At 36.7% G+C, this 22,315-nt stretch overlaps 1 protein-coding gene across 1 annotated transcript in view; it reads right to left on the reverse strand.

Moving 5' to 3' along the window:
* LOC137582233 (uncharacterized) overlaps positions 1 to 21,644 on the reverse strand; it is a 54,256-nt gene extending 32,612 nt beyond the window's left edge. The window contains exons 1-2 of the mRNA XM_068296695.1: positions 21,367 to 21,644; positions 2,525 to 3,564 (exon numbers count right to left, since the gene is read on the reverse strand). Coding sequence (XP_068152796.1) covers positions 2,525 to 3,230 — 706 coding nt within the window. The 5' untranslated portion in view covers positions 3,231 to 3,564; positions 21,367 to 21,644. The remainder of the gene's footprint in view (positions 1 to 2,524; positions 3,565 to 21,366) is intronic.
* Positions 21,645 to 22,315: the final 671 nt, after the last annotated feature.

Raw genomic sequence — 22,315 nt, forward strand, 5'->3', positions numbered from 1 at the left:
TTGAACATTTGAAACGACTCTACATTATACTTTTACAAAATTAAATTCTTCTTACATTATTTTAGATTTTTCTAATTCTAAGGCAAGTTCAATATGAAGTATGTCCAAATGTTTTCTTAATTAATTAAAATTTCAATCTAAGACATTTATAATTCCCACTTCTTCTAGCTCTTCTATTTGTTTAAACCGATTGATGGCAATGTTCGAAAAACTGACTCAACTAAAGTTTGTTCTTCGGCTAAAGTTTATTAAACCAAAGTTGTTTAATTCTTTTAAACATTTAAAATGGCAAACTTTTAATGAGAATTGCACTTGCTGAAAGTTAAATTTATATATATATTTTGTTTATATTTTGTTTGCCATAATGATTGTTTTTCCTCCAATGATTTTACCATAGATCGTGATAAGCGATAACTTTAAGCTTTTAGATTTAAGACTTCAATTGTGAATTTGCTCTCTGCATACCAAAAAAGTAAAACTAAGCGACTGTCAAAGTTAACTTCTTTCTTTTCCTAGTCACTCTAAACTCCTGACCATTTGTTTTTTCGTTTCAATCTTAGTTTCCCCAGTTAGTTTTCTAAGTAAACACGGGTGTCGACATACGCCAACTTTTAGTTTTTTTCGTTTTGGGACCTAACTTTGGCAAGTTACTCACTTATTTGGCGCCCGAAGTTTTACCAATTGTAACAACTGGGCTATTTCAACAACGATAAAAAAGTGGCAAAATAAATAAAGTTTAAATTTGATACGTTTAATTTAAGGCGGGTCGTAAATTAAAGTAAAAAGTTTCTGTCGTATTGTTTCACCTGAAATTGATTTAAGTGTTCCCACAAGAAATTCAATTTTCTAACCAGAACTAAAACCCATAGCTTGGGTATAGTTTTACATATTTTCTCTGCCAACTTTGCTTCATTCTTCTCCCTTTTCTGGCATATATGGAAAATAAATTCTATTTGCTGTAGCTCACATGTTTTTATGTTGCAGAATATTGAAATTGATTTTAGTTGCATATGCTGCAGTAACCAACCATCTCCCTGTGCTCTTCTCTCTCCGGAGGTCCTTTTCTGTGACAATTTATGGCCAGGAAAATTCAAAGCCCACGCGACTTGGTCAGTTCATTTGCTGGCCAACAACATTTTTATGCACCACACAAAAACACAAGAGGGCCAGAGGGGAGGGATATACATGTGAAGTATGACTTGGCAACCTTTTTGCCAACAAATTAAAATGAAAGAAAAAAATAAGAAAATGAATAGGGAACTGGCAAGTACTTGGATAATATTTTATGTAGGAAATGGAAAAGAAATCAATTGATAATAGAAATGTATTTCAATTTATTCAACTTTATTTCTTATTCACTTTTGTACTAGTTGGTCTCGTTCATATACAGAATACTGGTTCTTCTATGCAAGCAAAAGTTTGGCTTTAATAAAACACTAAGTTAAGTCAAGAGTTGAGGTTCGTGAGAGCGGAAATTATAAGTTGTCACTTGCCGGCCCAGAAGAAATATTTATGATGGCAAATAGACGCTTGGTCGGAGGACCAAATCCAACAAGCGGCGGAAAAGTGAAAAGTTTCCTGCCCTGCTCACTCCATCTTTCTCTACTAATTGAAGGCAATGTAATTAAAGTTGTAAGCTTGCCAGGGAAAACACGAAAAGTAAAATGCAGGACGAAGACGTCTAAACTATGTCCAAGACGTGTCCACTAGAAGGTCGCACTAATTAGTTTCAATTGCAAGGATAACAAAAAAAACCAAGGAGAAAAATCTTACAAAAAAATAGAAGTAAAGAAAAAGCCTGTGCATAATACATGCAAATTGTGTTTGCAGAATAAATGATAAATTTCTGCGCAATAAAGACAAAGAACTAAAGGGACAATACGAGAACGAGAGGAGAGAACAGTGTGTGTGTCTGTGTAGGTGTGTGTGTGGTAGGATTCAAGACCAACATAGAGTGAAGTCAATTATGGTAGGGTCAAGACTATATAAATTAGTTGGAAAATGTTAAAGTGGTTTGACCCAGATGGGAAAACCCCAGGACCACTAGGGAAGTAAATAACCGGAAAGCAATTATAAGGAAATCAAATTTGATTTCACAAAATGTGTCCTCCTAAATTTTTTACTTGTTTAATTTGTTTAGTGGTGGAAATCTCATCATTATTTCAGTAATAACTGGTACACTTGAATGTGAAAATTTCATTGCAGTCTCAAAATACCCCCTGACATTGGGTAAATATTCGATTTCTGTTAGTTTATGTTTTGGATAATTATTTTCTTGTGTAATTAGGTAGACTTGTGATAAGAAAACTTTTTCCTTTTGCCCAGTTGCTCGTTTTGGCCAAACGTTTACCCAAAGTTATTAAGCTGTCAATTCATCTTCATAATTCTCAAGGGAAAGAGGGAGAATAGGAGAGTGAGAGTTGTTAGTCAACTAGTAAACGAGATGGGCAATATAAAAATATTGATGTATGTGTTGCTAGACAAGGATTAGTTTGGTTTTCCCGCTTTGGGTTGTTACACTCACCAACATCTGGGAGAAATTCAACATTGGCATTAGACAAATGCAGTTGAAAGAAGTCCAAAAATTGATGGAAACCCTGTTGCACATGCATCATATCAATGTGTAATGAAGAAGGTATTAAAACGCCCACCCTTTGAGCAGATGCCTCCAATTGTTGCTTTTGCTTTTGTCGCCGTTGCCGTTGGTTTTGCTGTTGCTGCTGTTGGGGTTCCTTTTGGCGTTGATGTTGTTGCCGCTGCTGTTGTTGTTGTTGTTGTTGGTGCTGTCTTCTTGTGGGCTCTTGCTTTTGACGTTTCTGACGTTCAGCTTCATGGGCATTACGTGGCTTTGGTGTTATTCTTGATGTTGTTGCTGTTGTACTTAAAATTGAATTGCTAGCAAGTGTTGGTCTTGTTGCTGTTGTCGTCAGTGCGGAAGTCCACGTAGTCTCAGCTGTTGCTGTCGGTGATGTCGTTGCAGCAACATCAGTTGCTGTCTTTGTCACGACAAGGACACCCAAAGAACTAGCCGTGGGAAATAGATTGTGAGTAGAGAAGAGAGAGGCGGAGGAGTTGCTGCTGCTGGTGGCGATGGTGGTGACTCTGTTGATGTTGGTATTGGTAGAGGGATAGGAGCTAAAGGCAAAAGAGGCAACGTTGTGGGAATTGAGAAAGAAGAAGGCTGTCAACAGCAGAAATAATTTAGCAATTTGACAGATTGTTAACTTCATTTATGTTGCGTATATTTGTTTGTTGTTGCGGTTGCTTTCTACTTTTCTTCCAACTTTTTTCTGCTGCTGTTGCTGCTGCTGCTATTGTTGCTGTTGCGATGTTGTTGTTGTGGTTGTTGCTCTTCTTGTGGCTGTTGCATTACTACAAAACAAGCTGAGCGAACTTTGTCGGCTACGATTGTCTCGCTTAACAGTTTACATTTTCTTGCCGTTGTTCCAGTTGTTGCCTCTTTTGCTGTTGCTGCTGCTGCTGCGGTTCCTTCTAATGAACTTTGACGAGTCTTTGTTCGAATTTGCCATAATTGCATTTCTATTGCCAGCAAATTGCAGCTGCCTGCAAAAGAGATGTCGAATGGAAAATGGGAAAAATGTTTGTAAGTTTTCATTAAAAGTTTTCAACTTGTTTTGTGTGTGTGTGTGAGGTTTGTGTTGGATATTGATTTTCAAAATTGAGTATAGAAATTTGCCAAAGTCAAACGATTTTTGTACAAGTATTTTCATTTATTTCTAAGTACTACGATTTTGTGGGAAATACTTAAGTAGGTCGATGATATTTGCCCCGTAAAATTAGGTTTAACCAATTCCAATATATATATATATAACATTTCGCCCTTGTTTTAAGTTTGAAGTAATTAAAATATAAGTTATTTGAAGTTAGCATTCTTTCCGCGGGTCTCAAGGGTTTGATTTGCAACAAAATTATATATCAAATTACTTTTGATATTAACATTTTTATTTTATTTCTTTCAGGAAAACCTGTTCCCCACCCTCTTGCCCTATATGCAATTGTTGGTTATAGAAAAATTTTTTTTTTTATCATTGTTGGCAATAAACTTGTCAATGTGTAATGTCCTTTGATTAATTTTGTGCTTCCGGGAAGATGCTACATATATCCGGCATTTACAATTTCCACACAAACACACTAACTCACAAAAGAACTCACACCAACAGAGATACACACACACAAACACAGAACAGCGTACGCCGGAGGGGGGGAAACGACTCATACTGACAGACATTTTCATTAAAAAATGTGCACACAAATTAATTAAATTAAAATTTCAAATTAGTTTAAAAGTTCACCTAGCACCCACACACAGTTTAAGTGAGATAGAGACATATACACAGTTTTGTATATACACACACACACACACACACATACATTCACCGTCTGTCACGCACGCGCTTCCGTTGCTTGAACTTGTTTCTCTTTATTGTTGTTGGCTGACATCGTTTTCATGCACGTTTAAGTCCTCCCACACACCAATATAAACAAACACACACACACATACATGTTTAGAATCACTTGTCGCAGGATGGACGGTAAAGGGGAAAGGAAAATGCCAAGCTCTGCATAATTTAGGGCGCCAAATTTTTCAGCATCGCCTGCTTTTTGTCGCTATAAAAACCGAATTGCCATAAAATTGATTATACCCACAAAAACATATACAAACATCCCATCAACGTTGCTCCCCGTTACATACACATACATTTACCCAGTGTACCTATACAAACACACACACACACACACGCTCATTTATACAGTATATTTATATGTTTATGTGTATGTAAATATCTATCGTTTTTCTTGCTTCCGCCTACATTCAACTCTTTGGGTCTTTGTTTCTTTTGATTAACCAATTCCAAAAAGCGCCCACCCATTCAGTTTAAAGCGCAAAGTTCAATTCAGGTCGTCCTTTTTGGCTATTGCCTATTTCTGGCTTGGCCTGGCTCTGGCCTTTCTTTTGGCCTCCGGCTTTATGGTTGATTACCTGCGTAAAGCAGTCGTGCGGCAATATTTCCATTCATCAACATGACAATCTAAACTTTCATTTAGATATTAAAAAAAAAGCTGAGAAAAAAGTGGATTCACCTTATGTTAGGAATTATAGGCAACGTCGACGGCGTCTTCCATTGTCATCCGATTGCCCGGAAATGATTGATCGTTGTTTATGTGTCTCTGGCTGTGTGTGTGTGTATGACGTCTTGTATTATTGAATGGGCCCAAAAATAAATAATCCATCCTCTTGCTTCCCTGTTCATCATCCTGGTCTTTCTTTTCCAAAATCGTTGACAACTGTTTTTGGAGTGAGAATCGGATGATTGGGATACAAGCAAATTGCCTTTGCTTTTGCTTTTTGCCGGAGGCCAATTGTCAAAATTATGAAGGTTAAACGAGGGCATACACACACACACACGCACATAATCACATGCATATGTATGTTGCCTAATTTATACTGCTTACTGAGCAAAGACTCGTACACATATTGTCAATGTCTCCCTTGATGGATTATGTTTGCATTCTGATTGAAATTAGTTAATGAGAAACAAAAAATGGAAGGGCTGAATAGGGAACAAGCGGTTGGCCCATAAAAGAAACTGTGGAAAATTTAACTTCCTTTGGAATTTAAGAAAATATGCAATTTGAGAATTATCTAACTGATAAAATGGCATATTAAAGTCACTTTTCGTATCCCAGACGGTCATAGCTAGATCGATGCTAGGATCTGCTCCGTATTGACACCTATCTGTAGATCTCTGAGAGATAGGTAAACGGCTGTGTGTGTTTGTTGTGTTGGTTTCCAGCAATGACTTAGTAGGCAGCTGTATATAAATTTTTGGATACGATGTTTTATATGCAAAACTATCTCATTAGCAATTTTGGTAAAGATACTCGTACTCCTTAACCAGTTTTTTGTATAGGTTTTAATAATATAGTGGTCCGATCCGGATGATTTCCATACTTGATCACACCCAGGCTGTAAAAGCAAATGAACCCACGAACGGACGAACGGATAGACAGACATGGCCATAACTACTTATCTTCTCATATTGTCGGAAATGTCTCCTTCCTCCATTACAAACATCTGAACAATTTAATAATACTCTCTGCAAGAGGTTAAAAAGGTAAATTCTCTTTATTTCTTTAAGGATTTAAGTCCAACAACTAATACCCTTTTCTTGTAGTTTATATAATTTAAATTTAACAATAAAGCATATTTAAACATATTTAATCAAGAAATGGGTCGCAAGTGTTTTGGCCACATTTTATGACTCTTTGGCTTAAATGCGGCAACCTTTTGACCTCTTTAAAATTGCATTTTGATAACTGTAAATACAGTGGTTCAGCAGAGTAACAAGAATATCAGCAGTAGAGCAACAACAACAATGAATCCTTTTGCCTTTTGTTAAAGTTAATGCTAAAGCATTTCCAAACGACAAAATTGCTTTTAATTTTATGAGATTTTATGAGCAGCGTAATAAAGTTGACAAAGAGAGAGAGAGAGAGAGAGCAAAGTAGGGAGATGTCCAAAGTAAGAGCGAAACAGAGAGAGAGAGAGATAGAGCGCGAGGGATATATATACATATATACTATATAGAGTGGACAAGCAGCAACAATATTGACATTGGCAACGTGGCTCGATGTTTATATAAATAAACATATTAAAAACTTTCAAGGATGCGAGTCATAAAACCGACAAAGAGAGAGAGAGAGAGGGCGAGGGAGTAAGGGAAAGGTGGTGAACGGTAAGATGGGGAAGGAATGGCGTCCTGTAAAGCTTTTTTGTATTGTAGTTAATAGATCTTAACTCTCTGTTGCTTTTCCATTTACTCATACACGCCCCATCAGTCCTTTTTGGTCATGTTTACGTGTAGTACATTTGTTTTTGTTGTTTTGTTGTTGTTGTTGTCTTTTGTTTTGTTATTGAGTCTTGGGTCCTCGCGTCCTTTCTTAAGGGCATTATTATTAGGACACACAGACACATACATACACACATACACACTCAAACTCACTGGCTCACATCAATGTGGCGTATGTCTTTATTTTTTGGTTGACAGCTTTTGGCCTCCATAACATCATCAGAAGGAGCAGACGACGCATCCTTGTAAATTTATAACCACTTGTTTTCTTGCTTATTTACATACATATTGACACAAAGCAAACGACAGTTAGTGGTGTGTGTGTGTGTGTGTACCATATACATACATATGCATTGGGGCATGACGAGCTTGAGGTCTGAAGAGTTCAACAACAGCCTCAGACTCAGCCTCAGCCGCAGCCTCTGCTAGGGCATCTTCAGAAAACTAACAACGTGCCGCAAGTGTAGAAGAGTAAAGAGAAACCACTCTGTGCCGAGGAGTGAGTGGGAGGCGAGAATAGAGAAAAGAGTGACACTTAGGCAACAAATACCATGCAAACCCATTTCAAGGGCCTGTTAGAGGTGTCTGCGTTTTATCGTATCAAATGTTTGCAATGAATGTACTTCATGGAGCCCAAAACTGCGTACACTTCGCACTGTTACCTACTTAAAGCCAGAGCCACAAATGATACGAATACATTTTAGTTAAATTTAAATTCAGAAGAATTCCATGGGGATAACTTGAGCTTATCTCACAGTTAACAGCTAAAAACTGTTGTCTTGGCTTTTTGCTCTCCACACTTGTCATTAATTTCCACTTTGTGCCTGTTTTCGTTCTGCTCATGGAAATTGCGACCCGATATGCCCCATGTATCCATAAATTGTCACATAACACACATTCACCCAGACAGGCACAGACACAGACACACACACACACACATTGTATGTGCCCTAGGGTCTGCTTGTTCTTTTTTCTCTCGCTCTCTCTCTTTCTCTCTGTTTTCATTGTTGTCAGTGAGTGTAATAACTCAATTATGCGGTTGCTCTGGTTACATTGACAAATGTTTCCTTTTCTTCTACTATTTTCCTTGAAAGTGTCTCATTTTCCCTGCGGGCCTAACCACGGGTCTGGTCATCAGCTAAACGAGCTCCGTGGAGCTTAAATAGCACATGTGCAAAAACTTTGGTCTATACCTAGAATCGTTTCAGTGCTCCTAACTTGATTTCAGTTACGAGAGCAGTTTATAATGTTGAGGACCTACCTAATTAATTTAATTTCAATTTGTGCAGAAATTTTCTTTGCAATCACCTTGGCAATCTATTTTTATGCTCTTCTACCCTTACGCATTTCTATTCGTATATGTCATCGCATTTCATTGAGGGCTTAACTTCTGCCCCAGGCCCTTTGCTGTGGTGCTCCAATTTCAATTTTATTTAAAATTTTTAAATTGCAAAATCATCATCACAAATTTGTCGTGCTAAATGCGGTGAACCCAACTGTCGCTGACGGCATTTCGGGGTCGTTGATTGCGGTAAAGGTTTTTGGGTTTCCAGGATTTTGACTTGCCAAAAGATAAACAAGAAACGGAACGAGAAGGAGAAAGGGAGAATGCCCTGAAAGTGTTGAAATTGAGTTGAGTACTGGCTGTGCCTAGTTAAAATATATGGCTTTGCCTTATTTGTTATTTCGTGATTTAATTCATTGCTAAATTGTTTCCGACTTTGGGGAATTCACTTCAAATTAATTAAACCAACATAAATAATGTAAATTTCAAATATTGTGTTTAGAGATTTCAGGTTGCTGGGTTTGTCTGCTGATTTTCATGTAAGCTTTGTAAACACATACATACTATCCGGAATTTAAGCCACAAACACAAGTTGATTACACGTTTATTTCCTTTTTTGGGTTTTTTTATTTTGCTATGTTAGCAGTTATCCATACAAATCTCTCTTTTACTTGGTGTAAGTGTGTGTGTGTATGTGTTTGTGTGACACATGTAACTGTAACGCTTGCAGCAGCAGCAGCAGCAGAACGAATCGTATAAAAATGGGGCAAAAGAAGAGAAATGTTCAACATTCGCGCGCTTTGCCTTTATCTTTAGACTTGTTTTTATTTTTTGTTGCCTACATTTTGGCGACAAAAATCTCTTGCGCAACACGAGAATGGCGACAAGCGCTACAGCCGTAGGAGAGAAAGGGAAAGCGATAGGACAAGTTTTCTTGTTGTTTATTACCGTTACAGCTGTTAGCCATGTGTGTGTGTGCAAGTGTGCGTGGGCGGGTTGTTTTTCCTTCTTTGAGCACAATTTTTGTTTGTGCAAAAATTAGACAGGAGAATGGAAAAAAAATGAAAGAAATAATATGAACTTGAAAATGTCTGCTCCATTTTTTTTTTACTATAACTTTTTCTCATTGATGTTGCTTTTGTTTGCTGATTTGCTTTTGAGTAAAAAGTTTTTCTGTATTATATGTTGTTATTATTGTTATTGTTGTTGTTGTGTAAATGCCAATTGACATTAATGAGTTTTGTTTGGCCGCCCTGGCCCCCCAGGCTCTTTCTCATATGTTTCTTTATTTGTTTGGCTAACCTTGGCTTAAATCACAAATATTTCGAAAGTTTTCCATCTTAGATTTTGGGCCTCATTAGGCCATTTCAAAAAAAAAAAAAAAACACATAAATGTTGTCTGTGTCTGCTCTTTTTGTTATTGGTTGCATAACTTTTACTTTTCATTTCATAATGTTACACGTTTTCTTTTCCTGCCGTTTTTCCTAGAACTCTACTTTCTGCGTTCTCTGTTCAGTAACTTGATTTGCCCAAGGGAAAATTAAATTTCCCTTGCTCTGCATTATTATTATTATTTTGCACGAATTTATGGAAATTTGTTCGTTCGTTTTTAGCGTCACACTCACACACACACACACACACAGAGACAAAATTTGTCCTGGCTCTTTCCATTCATCATTAAAATTCGGACCGAACAAGAAAAAAAAAAACACATAAACACAGGCAAAAAAATATAAATTACACCAAAAATCTGCGCATAATGTCATAATTTTAACAACAACTCGGCTTATGCATATATATCCATATATATATATATATATATTCCATTTGTGTGTTGTTAAAGTAAAAAAAAAATCCATTGAAAAGCAGAAAAGCCGCTGCTGCTGCCTGCTTTGAATGCTGATGTTGCTGATGTTAATGTCTTTTGGCTATAGTTTTTATATACAAAATGATATATTCATGTAACGTATATATGTATTTTGGTATATAGGAACACACATACTGCCGGTGGATAAACACATTTCCAGGAATCTGAATCTGGCTGGAGGGGCTTGGGTTTTTACTTTTCGCAATGTTAAAAGCAATTTACATATACAGCCGCTACTTAGCATTTTCCTTTTCATTCGCATTTCATTTGATTTCGCGTTTAGTTTCTGAAGGGAAAATCTTTTCTTCTTGTTGTTTTTTTTTTTTGTTGTTCATCTCAAGTTGGCGACGGCACTTAAATTGGGTAAAGGTAATAAAGAGCGAGAAAGAAAAATGGTACGGCAAAGGCAAACACGGAAAGCCAACTCAAAGACAATCAATTTGTTATGCGAGAGTGTCACAGCAGGTCGATATATATACATACATACATATATACAAACAAATATGCATATATATATGAGGATATATGTATAGACACATACATATATGTTTGATAATAAATGATTTACGACTATTTGCTAAGCCATGAGACCATGTAAGCCAATTAAATTAATTGCATCAAGCCGCCGTGATATATAAAAATCTAGCAAAAGTAATTTAACGCATCGACTTTTGGATACCCTGCAGCCATTAATAATTATAATCAGTTTTTAATTATGATGAATGAACAGATTTTCAAGTAAATAAACTCTTTCATTGAACAAGGAATGTAAATCTATTATAAGGCCGAAAACGCTTTCTCCTGCTCTAATACTTGAGGGAAAACCAGTAATACTTAAAATATGTATATTTATTTATGATGTAATTGTTTACTTTACACAGCTTAAACATGAATTGTTTATTTAGACACAATTGTATTTACATTTCAATCAATTTCATTTGTTTGACATGAAACAAAGTTCTTTTGTATATTTAAGTGTCAAACTATTTATTTTATAGGGAGAGTAGCTTGACATTCGAATAAAGAAAAGGAACTCCATCTTAAATCCAATGGCTTAACACTTTCTTATTTTATTTATTTGAACCTTTTTACACTTGTGAATCCAATTTAAAATTCCATTTGCTGATCAGTGAGGATAAACCTTTGCATAAAAACTTTATTTCTTTCATGGTTTTATATTTTTATAGAATTACCTTCTCGTTAGTAAAGTTTAGCTGGTTAGCCATTTCTTGACAACTTAACCGACACGCTAACAAGCCACATATAACCAACAGTTACTGCCTCACACACACACACGCACACACTCGAGCTTGTGAAAGCTGGCTCATTAGTTGGCCAAAAACTACAGGCCATAAGTGGTCGAGAGTCTGCAAAATTTATGCAACCAAATTTGGGCATATAAATTTGAGCAGCTGAGCCTTTTAGTCCTTGGTCCGTGGAAATCTTTTTGGTTATTTTTTTTTTTTGTTGGCCAACCATAAACATTTTCAATTTCATTTCAGTTGCCATTCGCGCTTCTCTCTCGGTCTTTCTGGTTTTTCTTACTCTTGTACCACAGAAAAAAAATTTAATTATGCGCACACAACAAATTTCTCTTATTTTTTTGCGTTTTTTGTTGTATTCACCCAGTTATTTGTTTCATTTCTTTTTGCTGGATGATTTTTATTGCATTTTTTGTGTGTTTTCTTTTTGGCTTTGCCTTAATGACTTTCTATGGGAAAAGGAAAGTCAACCCTTTCGCTTGTACACCCTAGCTAAGTCCTTTTTAATGCGCTTTGACCTTCAGTTTGGGGGGCTTTATTTTATGATATTGCATTGCCTCCATTTTTTTTTTTCCAGAGTTGAGGGTGGCGAAACTTTGTTCGAGTGGTAGGTGACATCCAATTGGGTTAATTGAATTTCCAGTTGAGCTTCATAGAGCTTGGAGTCGAGTCGAGTTCGGTTTCGGGCTCCTACTCATAAGGAGCAAGGAAAGCAGTTAGCCGGCATCTCTTCAGGAAGTAAGCTCTGAGATACGACAATCTTGCTGTCAACTAATTTCATTTTCAGCGACTCTGACTTGGCGAAAGAGAGAGACAGAGAGAAAGAGAGAGAGAGGAATGTGTGGCATATGCTTGACTTTTGGCATCCTTAAAAGAGGATTATGTGATGTATATATAAAACAGGCAGTGGGAGAAAAGCTCAAAATTATATCCTCGGATTCATAAATGTCAGTTAAATTTTAAATTAAAGTCTTGTTCTAATGTTATCTTTGAATTAAGCTGCTGATGCACAATTTGTGTTTGCAAAAAGAATCTCGTTTTATTTAAAAATATGTAAGTATAAGCCAACAATAATTCTTTTAAGCTCAGAATGCTAAAATTTGATTTAGCTGGTTATGTAATTACGTATGAGGCAAAGAAATGGCAATTGATAATACGCTCGAAAATAGGTGACTAATATTCGAAGTCCCTCTTAAAATTGGCTCAAGATCTTCGTTAATTTCTTTGTATAAACTTAAGTTTAAACTGTTGAGGAATTTATGTCTGAAATCCAAATAGTTTTTCTTCTTTCCATTTATTCGAAAAGTTGGGTCACAAATGTTTTTCAACACAAAATGAGTAAATTTTCATTCAGCACATTAATGTGACATTTTTCTCACTTTGTGTGAAACTCGTTTGAGGAATTTGTTTTGCTGTGGCAGCCGTCAAATTTTGTTTTTATTCTAATTGAAATACAGTCAAACTATGCATGAAACTTGTTGAGTAAAGTTTTGCAGTGGCAAGTGGCAAGTAGCAGTGGCAAATGTAATTCGAAACTGCTGTCCAAATGTGCCTATGTGTGGATGGAAAATGTATTCCAGGTTTTGTGTATGTGGACGTGTGTGTTTTGTAATTGTTTTTGGCACTTGTAAGCGCATTAGACAGAGACAGGGACAGACATACTGAATGTGTGCGGAATGTGTGTAAATTAAGAGTAATGGAAAACTTTGACTGCAATTCGTCCCTCCGTCTGTCGGTTCTTGTTGACTCATTTACATTCGAAAAATGAAACGCGCAAAAGTTTTTAATGAAAGACGGCAGCAGCAGCAGTAGCAGGAGATAAATTTGCCGGCTTTGTTGGCTGTTAGTTGGCTTAATGTGTAAACCATAATGCCAGTGAATGAGTTTTAATGAATTAATTTGACTGCGACACTGACAAATTGCAGAGCGATAAGATATACAATATATATATAATACATGTGCATATCCTGGCCCAGTAAGCAGTGGCAGCAGATTGCGGCCAGGCCCGAACCCACAATCTCACCAAGTGTTTTCTCTGGCTGCCTTAATGAATTTCGTTCTCTTTGCTTTTTGGTTTTCTTCTGGTTTGGCTTTTTGTGTTTTTTTTCCTACCATTTTTGGCGCAAATCTGCACGCAATCCTCATGGCAGGCAGACAAGTGGAAGATGGCAGTGGCATGAAGTCCAAAGCAGATGATGATGATGAAGATATGATGGAGAGATGACGGTTACACACGAACTACAGCAAGAGTAATAGGAAGAAACCAACCGCATTTTAAGATTACAAAGTGTGTGACAAGTTTATGACTTTTTGGCGGCACTTTGGCTTAGCTTAGCGCCGTCTACCAGGCCAGAAAGAGCTGTCGCCCCATTAATATTTTCCTCTGTATCTGTCTGTCTTTCTATATGTGTCTCCACTCTTTTTTCTAGGTTTTTGGTGGCTTTTAGTGAGTTCATTGAACTTGTTTGCATGACTTTTAATTATTACATTAAAACAAATTGCCTAGAAAACCCACAAGAAATCGATAGACAAATTGTCAAGACTCCCCTCTTCAATTGGTTCCATTGCTACCTAACCCTAGCCACAGGCATTTGAGCTTCTTAAAGTAAATTTCAATTGGAATCTCAAAAATATTTTTAACTTATGCTAGGAATCGGAATACCTTGTATAAATTCCAAGAAATAACTTTTGTGTCTTATCCCAATGCAATTTGCCTTTAACTCAGTTAACTTTGAAGGAAAGTTTTCAAAAACTTTTTGGCTAACTTTTAATGCTGGGGTGAGCAGTGGGACAGACAGAGAGAGAGAGAGAGAGAGACAGTGGAAAGAGGCTTTATGGAAGTTGCCTAATGACAATTGGTTTTCAATTTCAAAAAGCCAATAAATAACTTAATTTCAATGCCACAAAGAATTGCTAAGTAGATTTCATCACAAGCAGCTATAATTTAATGAGCAATGATAATGATAATGGCCACAAATTGGCCAGGAGATTTTCGAATGTGGGAAAGAGATGGACAAGCAAAGGCAATGGCAATTACCAAGCATTTAGCAAAATTGGCAAGGAGGCCGATGGCCCATGGAGCAAATTAATGGACTCGAATCTGTGATTTATGCAGTCAAAGCAGGTGGCCAAGAAGGCACACAGACTAATTGCATGCCAAAGAAGCAATGGAGGGGAAAGTGCGGCAAAAAGACGACAAGGTCGAACAGCAACTAGATAGGTAGCCTATTTGGTGGTGGTCAGCAATTTGGCCAGGTCTAAATGAAAGTGGACGAAGGCACCAGAAATTAGGCAGCAGCCTTAGCTGCCCCTTAAATGAAGGATAATTAGCGCGTAAACGAAAAGGGATTTAACGCAAATTAACATGGGCAAATAAATGCTTTTAATTAAAAACTTTTCAACAAATCAAAAATTTTCAATGCTTAGCATTTAGTCGACAACAACAACTACAGCAGCAACAACAAAAGGCAAACAATATAATTTCCCAAAAGTCAAAGTCAGAGCCAAAGTCATAGGCAAAATCAAGAAAGTCAGATGAAAATGCCATTTTCCAACAATTACGCCATAAACAAACAGCCTGGGACTAGGATAAAAAGGACTAAACAACAAAAAACTCGGAACCTAAAATAAAGAGAAAAGAGAGGAGAATCACAAATAGAGAAGACCGGGGGGCAAAAACGCAAATGAAGGAAATTGGGAAAAGTCTTTAAAAGAATAACCTTACAAAAGTCAGCTCTGTTGCCGCCTGCCGCCTGCTGATGCTTTTTCCTTTTTGCTTTTCATTTGCTTTTGCAGATTTGTGTGTGTGTGTGCGAGCGTTGAGAAGGATGACAGGGAAAAGCCCAAAAGAAAACGAACCCCGAAAGGGTTAAATGTGTGATATTTGGCCTAGGCACACACACAAACACACGCACAGGAGTCAAAATGGAATTCGTTGGTTGAATTGGGTTATGTAAACCATAAAAAAGCAGCAAACTTGCCCCAAATATTAAAGTAGCCTCTTGAAGTTGTTAATGGAAAGAAATTTACACAAAACCCAAAAAACAAAGGAGAGCCCAAAGAACAATTAATTAATTTAATATATTTAAATCCCATTTAAGTACTAATATCAAAGATTTGGTCAACATCATTCAAATTCGTTACTGCATAAACAATTCTGGGTAAAAGAATACCCATCGTTAAATTAACAAAGAGCAGTATGATCAGATCGGATACTGCAGTGCAACTGTTTTTTTCTGTTTTCTTAATTTCTCTACTTCTTGTCTGCCACCATTTAACATAGCCACTAAGCTCTGGAGAAAGGTAGTTAACGGTCAATTTTGAGGAAAAGAGCAGTCTTTGCGCGGTAACGATTATTTCGCTCTTAGCTGCCTTTGAGCATATTAAAGGAACAGAAGTTGAGATGTTGCCGGCCCATTGTCAAAGAGTTATAAAGCCATAGGCAAACTTATGGCATCTTAATTATATTAACATCCAAAAGAGCTCATCAATTTTGACACAAAGTATCAAATAAACTTAATGCCTTCATGACAAGAGCATCATGTTAATTATGCAGAGATTTAATGGGAAATCCATTTAACTTTTCACTCAATGCTTTTTCAATGCACAACCAATAATCCAAAAGCCACACATTTTGTGCAATTGTTCTGCACATTACGTATACGCCACCGGCATTTCAGCATAATTACTGCCCTTACAACCGCAGGCGTAATACACACTCAAATGTAGGTGTACGTTTCTGTTTGTGTGTGTGTGTGTGTATGTCCATTTTCCAATTTGATCACAAATTAAGGGCATTTACATATGTATGCCCAATATTAAATCATATTTTGGGACATTTCAAGTTTCAGTTTATGCACCAAATTTGTCTCTGCTTCAAATTTAATTTGCGTAAAGGGAAAATTTATGCATTTGCTGTGCACTCTGCAAATAAATATAAATGGCATAATTTATCACAAATTTACAATAAATTGCAGCACAAATTGTCTATATGATGATAATCATAGTTGATGTTGTGTTTGCAATTGCATTTGCTTTGTTATTGTAATAAGTTGAATTTAAATCACAAATACAGAAAAAAAGAGGGGAAAAAAATGTGACAAGATAAATGAGCGAAGCTGTTTTGTGGCAAAAGAAGGACAACGAAATAAATATGCAGTCGAATGCGTGGGAAAGGACGGGAATTGAAATAAATTCAAGTTTTCCTGAAGATTTAGTTTGGTTTTTGTTTTGTTTATCTCTTGCGGCTAGCCCCAGCTTGCTTTTCAGTTCTCTCTCGTTTGTTATTTGCCTGTCTGTTATAGTTAATGCGTTTTTCTCTATACTCTTGCTGCACAAGTTAATATGTTTAAATTAGACTTTTGCCAAAGGAACTACTTTTCGGCCATTTGCTGATTTCCTTGTTAAAACAGTTATTTTCCATAATGTAGAAACAGTCAGTTAATATCTTCAAAGCTTCAGAAAAATATTTAACTAAATCTGATAAAGCAAAGAGCATTTTGAAGTAAGTGTTTGGATACTTGCAATGTAGATAAAGCTAACCTCAGGTTGGAAGTTTTTTTTGTTTTGCTCTTCTTGTCTGTTTACAGCGACATTTTATTTTGCGAAAATTTTGCTTTGCTTCCTTCCGTTCCACTTTTCGCCGTCCACCGCTTTGCTTCATCACTATGCTCCGACTGCCGCCACATTTCGTTGCAGTTGCAGCGTCTGTTGACTGTTTACGCATTCGCCACCCAGCCAGGGCATGTGCCCTCAATCACCCTGCTCAACTATTCATGTGTATGCGTTTTCTTTGCCCCCATTTTGTTGGTGTTGTTGTTGTTGTTCTTATTCAATTCCATTCAGTTTTCCTTAATATGGCTTTAAAGTAGATTGCAACTGATGTGTGTTTATGCGAGTGTGTGTATGGTGTGATCATGTGTATGTGTGTGTGTGTGTAAAGTAAACAAAGCACAAGGCATTCAATTAGATGTAGTTGACTGTCGAATATGAATTGGATATGTAGGTCAACAAAAAAAAAAAAAAAGAAAGCAAAACAAAACTAGATAAAAACAATTTTTGGTTTTCACTTGCTGCACTTTAATTCCCATATTTTTGATGCACTTTTTTTTAGGGAGCACAAACAAAAAATGGTCCAGAGCAGACCATGGAATCGAGGATTCGCAGCTCGCATCTCTTGATAGGATTATTAAATAGACAGTGTGATATGAAAGAGGCTGAGAGACTGATAAATTTGATCAAATCGTATTATTTTCAAGAGTGACATTGAATCAACTAAAGTTAGTAAATTTTTTTACACTTGAAATTTTACTCTGACCAAGTGTTTCAGTGTTTTTTTTTTAAATGTATTCCGCGTTGTTTACTCTATTTTGACGCTCAATGACCACAAATTACCATTCGAATGTCCCTTCATGTATTGAATATCTCTTGTGTAAGTTTTAAGTATTATAAATAATAATTCGCTTTAATGCATTTAGTTACACATACACACACAGACACACACTCAAAATAAACAGAAAACCAGAGGGCCGGGGCTAACTTTGACCGCGTCAAAGTTTGTATACCCTTGCAACTTTTTTGGTAACTCTTTCCTTACCTATTAGCCATCAATGTGGAAGAACGTTTTATCTAAAAAGGCTTATGTTTGCGAAAGAATGGCCTTCAATCGTAGGAAATAACGAAGATATTGACCAAAGTCACAGTTTTCCACCGATCGTTCCTATGGGAGCTATATGATATAGTTACCCGATCTTTATCAAATTCGACACAGTCATTAACAGATATATTAAATTAAGAAATGTTTAATTTGAAAACAATCACGTTAAAAGTAACGAAGTTATTTACAAAAGTCACTGTTTTCGCCCGATCGTTCCTATGGGAGCTATATGATATAGTCATCCAATCTTGATCAAATTTGGCACAGTCGTTTATAAGCGTAATAAACTCTCTAATATTAAGTTTCACGATAATAACATAGAAAATAACGAAGTTATTGAGAAAAGTCACTGTTCGTGACTTTGGGGTTTGTATGGGAGCTATATGATATAGTGGTCCGATCCGGCTGAATCCGAGATATACAACGCCTGCAGTATATACAAGCCTAGGTGCAAAATTTCAGCTCTGTAGCTCTTACGGTCTAGGAGGAGTTTGCGTTGATCCAGACGGACGGACGGACATGGCTATTTGAACTCGTCTCGTCGTGCTGATCAAGAATATATATACTTTGTATGGTCGGAGATGCTTCGTTCGCGTTGCACACTTCTGACCAAAATTAATATACCCTTTTTGCAAGGGTATAAAAACGTTGTGATTATCTCTATGAATATAAAATAAAAATCCATATTTAAAAAACTTAATCCCACCATTTATATTTCATTTTTTTCTTTTTGACCATAAATAAACTGTCAAATAAACATTGAATATTATGATGTTTTACATCTCCCCTTCCCCTCTTGCCGATTTACTCACGGAGCATGGAAAATACCGCATGCCCCATTTACACACAGATAAATATTTAAGCAACACACAAAACGAAGGCATACAAAATTTAAAACAATTTTAACAAAAACCTCACGCATATTGCCAGCTTTTGGTTTCATTTTGTTTTTGTTTCGTTTTATTTTTTAAAAGGTTTGGGTTAAAAGTCCCAAAGAAATAATTAAGAAAATTCTTGCAAAATGCCAAAGGAGAGCAGAAAATATTGTGGCCAAAGGAAAAGAAAATAAGCATCATAAATTAACATAATTTTTGTGCGAAAATCTGCTTAGGTCAAATGAAAAGCAAGTCAAGCTGAATACAAAAAAAAAAAAAAACAAGAAAACAGAAAAGAAACGAAGGGAGAGGTGCCACGCCCACCATTTCATTTCATTAACATTCCAAGGGTTTTTGATTTGAGCAATGAGTTTCCTTTCAGATTGCCAAAGGATGGGATTTATTTTTTGGATTCGGGTCTTAAAATCATAAAGGAAGACCTGAACGAAGTTTTAATACCCTATTTCAGTCCATTTTAATAAACTAAAAGGTTATACTGATTAAGACTTCCTTTTGTAAAGAGCTCATGTTGATCAGATATAATGACTGATCACCTTATCATTTATTAAATACTTGTACTCCTTAATTAGAGCACTCTCTTTTGTGCTTTAAAATAGTTTTTATGTGGTAGAAAGTTATTTCAGTCTATTAAAGTATTATCTCACTCTATTTCGCAGTGATACTTGAATTTGTAAAGCATACTTTTGAGGGCCAATTCCTTTAAAGCGTATTTTAGCTCTCTTCATATGGTTGTGATAAAATTCATTACTATTTTTTATTATTCGGTTGAGTTTTAAAAGCATTTTACCTTTTTTTCATCCTTTTCTTTGTTGTTAAGTGGATGCCATTTTGAAAAAGGGGTCATCAGAACTGGACCCAAAAAATGTATGTGATGCTGCAAGGATTGAGATATTCCTTAATTGGGGTAACCCCCTTGAATGCTTTGAATGAGCATAATAGACTGACATAAATCTACTTAACACTCGCAAACAATGCACCCACCCACATATACCAACACACGCATATGTACACTCACATACATATATATGTATATGTATATTGGCAGATGGTCCATTGTTTTGCATGTATCCCATGACACATTTGATTAACATTTTCTGTGAAAAGCTTTGGACATACATTTGTTTAGATATACAGAGTAAGAACAAAAGCTGAATTGTAAAAGAAAGTAAACAATGAGGCATTGATTGTTTGTTCATTTTGTGTCTAATGACAAGCGAAAGTCTGCCATTTCTCATATGTTTGGTGTAATGGAAACCACGTCAAGCATATGTCCTATAACATGAAACTCAAGTAAAACTCTCTGTGCGGAAGTTGTAAGAGGTCGTAGAAAATAACAAAATGTTTCACTTGACTTTTTGACAGGTTCCTCTAAAGGAATTTGACTTCGAAAGTGGCAAAAAACGAAAGGAGAAAACAAAAAGAAACCCCGAAAATGGTTTAGCCACCCAAAAAACTTTGTCGCTGTTGCATGTTGATAGGCTCTCTTGCTCTTTCGCTTCAACTCTCTGCTGCTGCGTGTGAGCGTGTGTGCGCTTGTAGATTTATGCCTTGTATGTGACAAGCTGCAAAGTTTGGAATAGATACGACAAACAACCAAAAAGTTTAGTTGTGCGAATTCGCCTTGTGCCCGTGGGCGAGAGGATTTCGACTAGAGAATTAAATAGTTCAAGTTTTTGGGTTTGACAGTTTCGTTAGTTTAAAGAGTACAAAGCTTGAAATGAATTGGAATGGCTTAAGTTTCGTTCGAGAATTGAATATTTATGGTAATTTAGCCATTGGCTTCTACAAGTATACTTACTAAACAAACCATGTATGTGACTAACTAAAGTCATAGCTGTCATTCGACATTGAAACTTAGTAGAGTTTGTCAGGCCATTTGAAGGCTAGTTATTTTCTTTCAATCACTTGTCCACTGAGTCTCACTCTTAGAGTCCTTTTCTCATTCATTATTAACTGCCAAGTGGCATGCAAATTGTTAGTCTGTCATACACAAACACATTCACACAGCCACAGATTGAGAACAGAGAGTGGAGAAATGAGAAACATACATATAGACCAAAAGAGAAGACAGTAAAAAAGTATTCTATTAACCTTTCCACTTAGTTTGTCACATTTTTCACACAATGCTCTTGTATTCGTTTTGCCTGCTTGTTGTTGCCACACTCAACTCTTAGCTGAGCTTCTCTTGGGGTTGTCACATTTGTTGTTTGTTAAAAAATTTGTCTCTGGACGACTTTTGTGTGACTTTGTCGCTTCATTTGGCGCATGTCTCCCTTTTGCAGTTGGTGTTCTTATTCTTTATTCTTTCCTTACATTTTATTTCAATATCAATTTGTTCGTCTTATCAGTTGATAAGGGAGTTTATTTGGGTAAAAAGTAAGTGATTTACGTCACCAAATCTTCAATATGTTGCAAAAATTGTCAGTTTAAAAAGACAATGTGAGAGAGACAGAGAGAGAGGGAAATCGCTTTTGACAACAGGGCGTATGAGTAACACATGTTGTGTATAGATTCGTATAGCCTACTTACCGGGGCACTGCTTGATGTTGCCATCAGGCCAGACACGCACATGTAGACAAATGCCAATGGGACGCACGGAGAGTGAGAAAACCGCCTGTCTTATGCTGCTGTGTGGCCAGTAAGCCGATTTGACGTCTGTCGATTTGTCTGGCCTCCGAGATTGAGCCTACTTGAGGTCCTTTGGTCTGTCTGCAACACGCGCACACTTTACTTTAACGTCCACACGCACATACATGGGACAGAGATAAAGAGAGAGTGAGGGGAGTGAGAGACGACTCACTACACACTCTTCGACAGCAGGAAATCCTTTCGGCCTGAGGCAATTAAATCGCTTCGACCATTTGACTTTGACTTGTATTTAGGCTTTGGTAACTGTAGAAACAAGCAAGGAGCCCCTACTGAGTTCTCCTTCTCATCATCACGATCATCATCATCAAATTGTCTTAAATTTCATGCCTGCACGTAAACGAGAAAAATGAAAAATCGACCCACACGAAACATTTTTAAAAGCTCACAAATATTCGGCAATTAAGCTGAGCCCAAGTGTGAGGCCTAAGCCCTGAGGGCTGGGTCAGGCCCCCAAAGGCTGGAGTTGTCGATGTGATGTTGATGTGGCTGCTCGTTGGCGGTAATTTGGTATGCTTTACGCGTAATGTAAGCAGGCGTCAGTTGGCTGACTTGTGTCTTCTTTTAATGGCGGCCATGGCGACGCTTGTTGCGGTCGACATGTGGTTGATGTTTATATAGAAGTAAGCAATACTTTTATCCTAGGTGCCGGAGGTAGGTGCTCAATTTGATCTGCCCACAATGCCAGTGTGTGAGTTTGTGAAGCTCCTGAAAACTTGAAGCCCTTCTGTTTTTGAAAAATTAATTTTCTATTTTTAAACTGATAACTTTTAAAGGAACAACTTAATTGAATTAGTTGCATAATGATTTTAAACTGAATTTGAATTTAAGA

The sequence above is a fragment of the Drosophila tropicalis genome, unplaced genomic scaffold (assembly GCF_018151085.1).
Source record: "Drosophila tropicalis isolate 14030-0801.00 unplaced genomic scaffold, ASM1815108v1 contig_859, whole genome shotgun sequence".
Classification (NCBI taxonomy): domain Eukaryota; kingdom Metazoa; phylum Arthropoda; class Insecta; order Diptera; family Drosophilidae; genus Drosophila; species Drosophila tropicalis.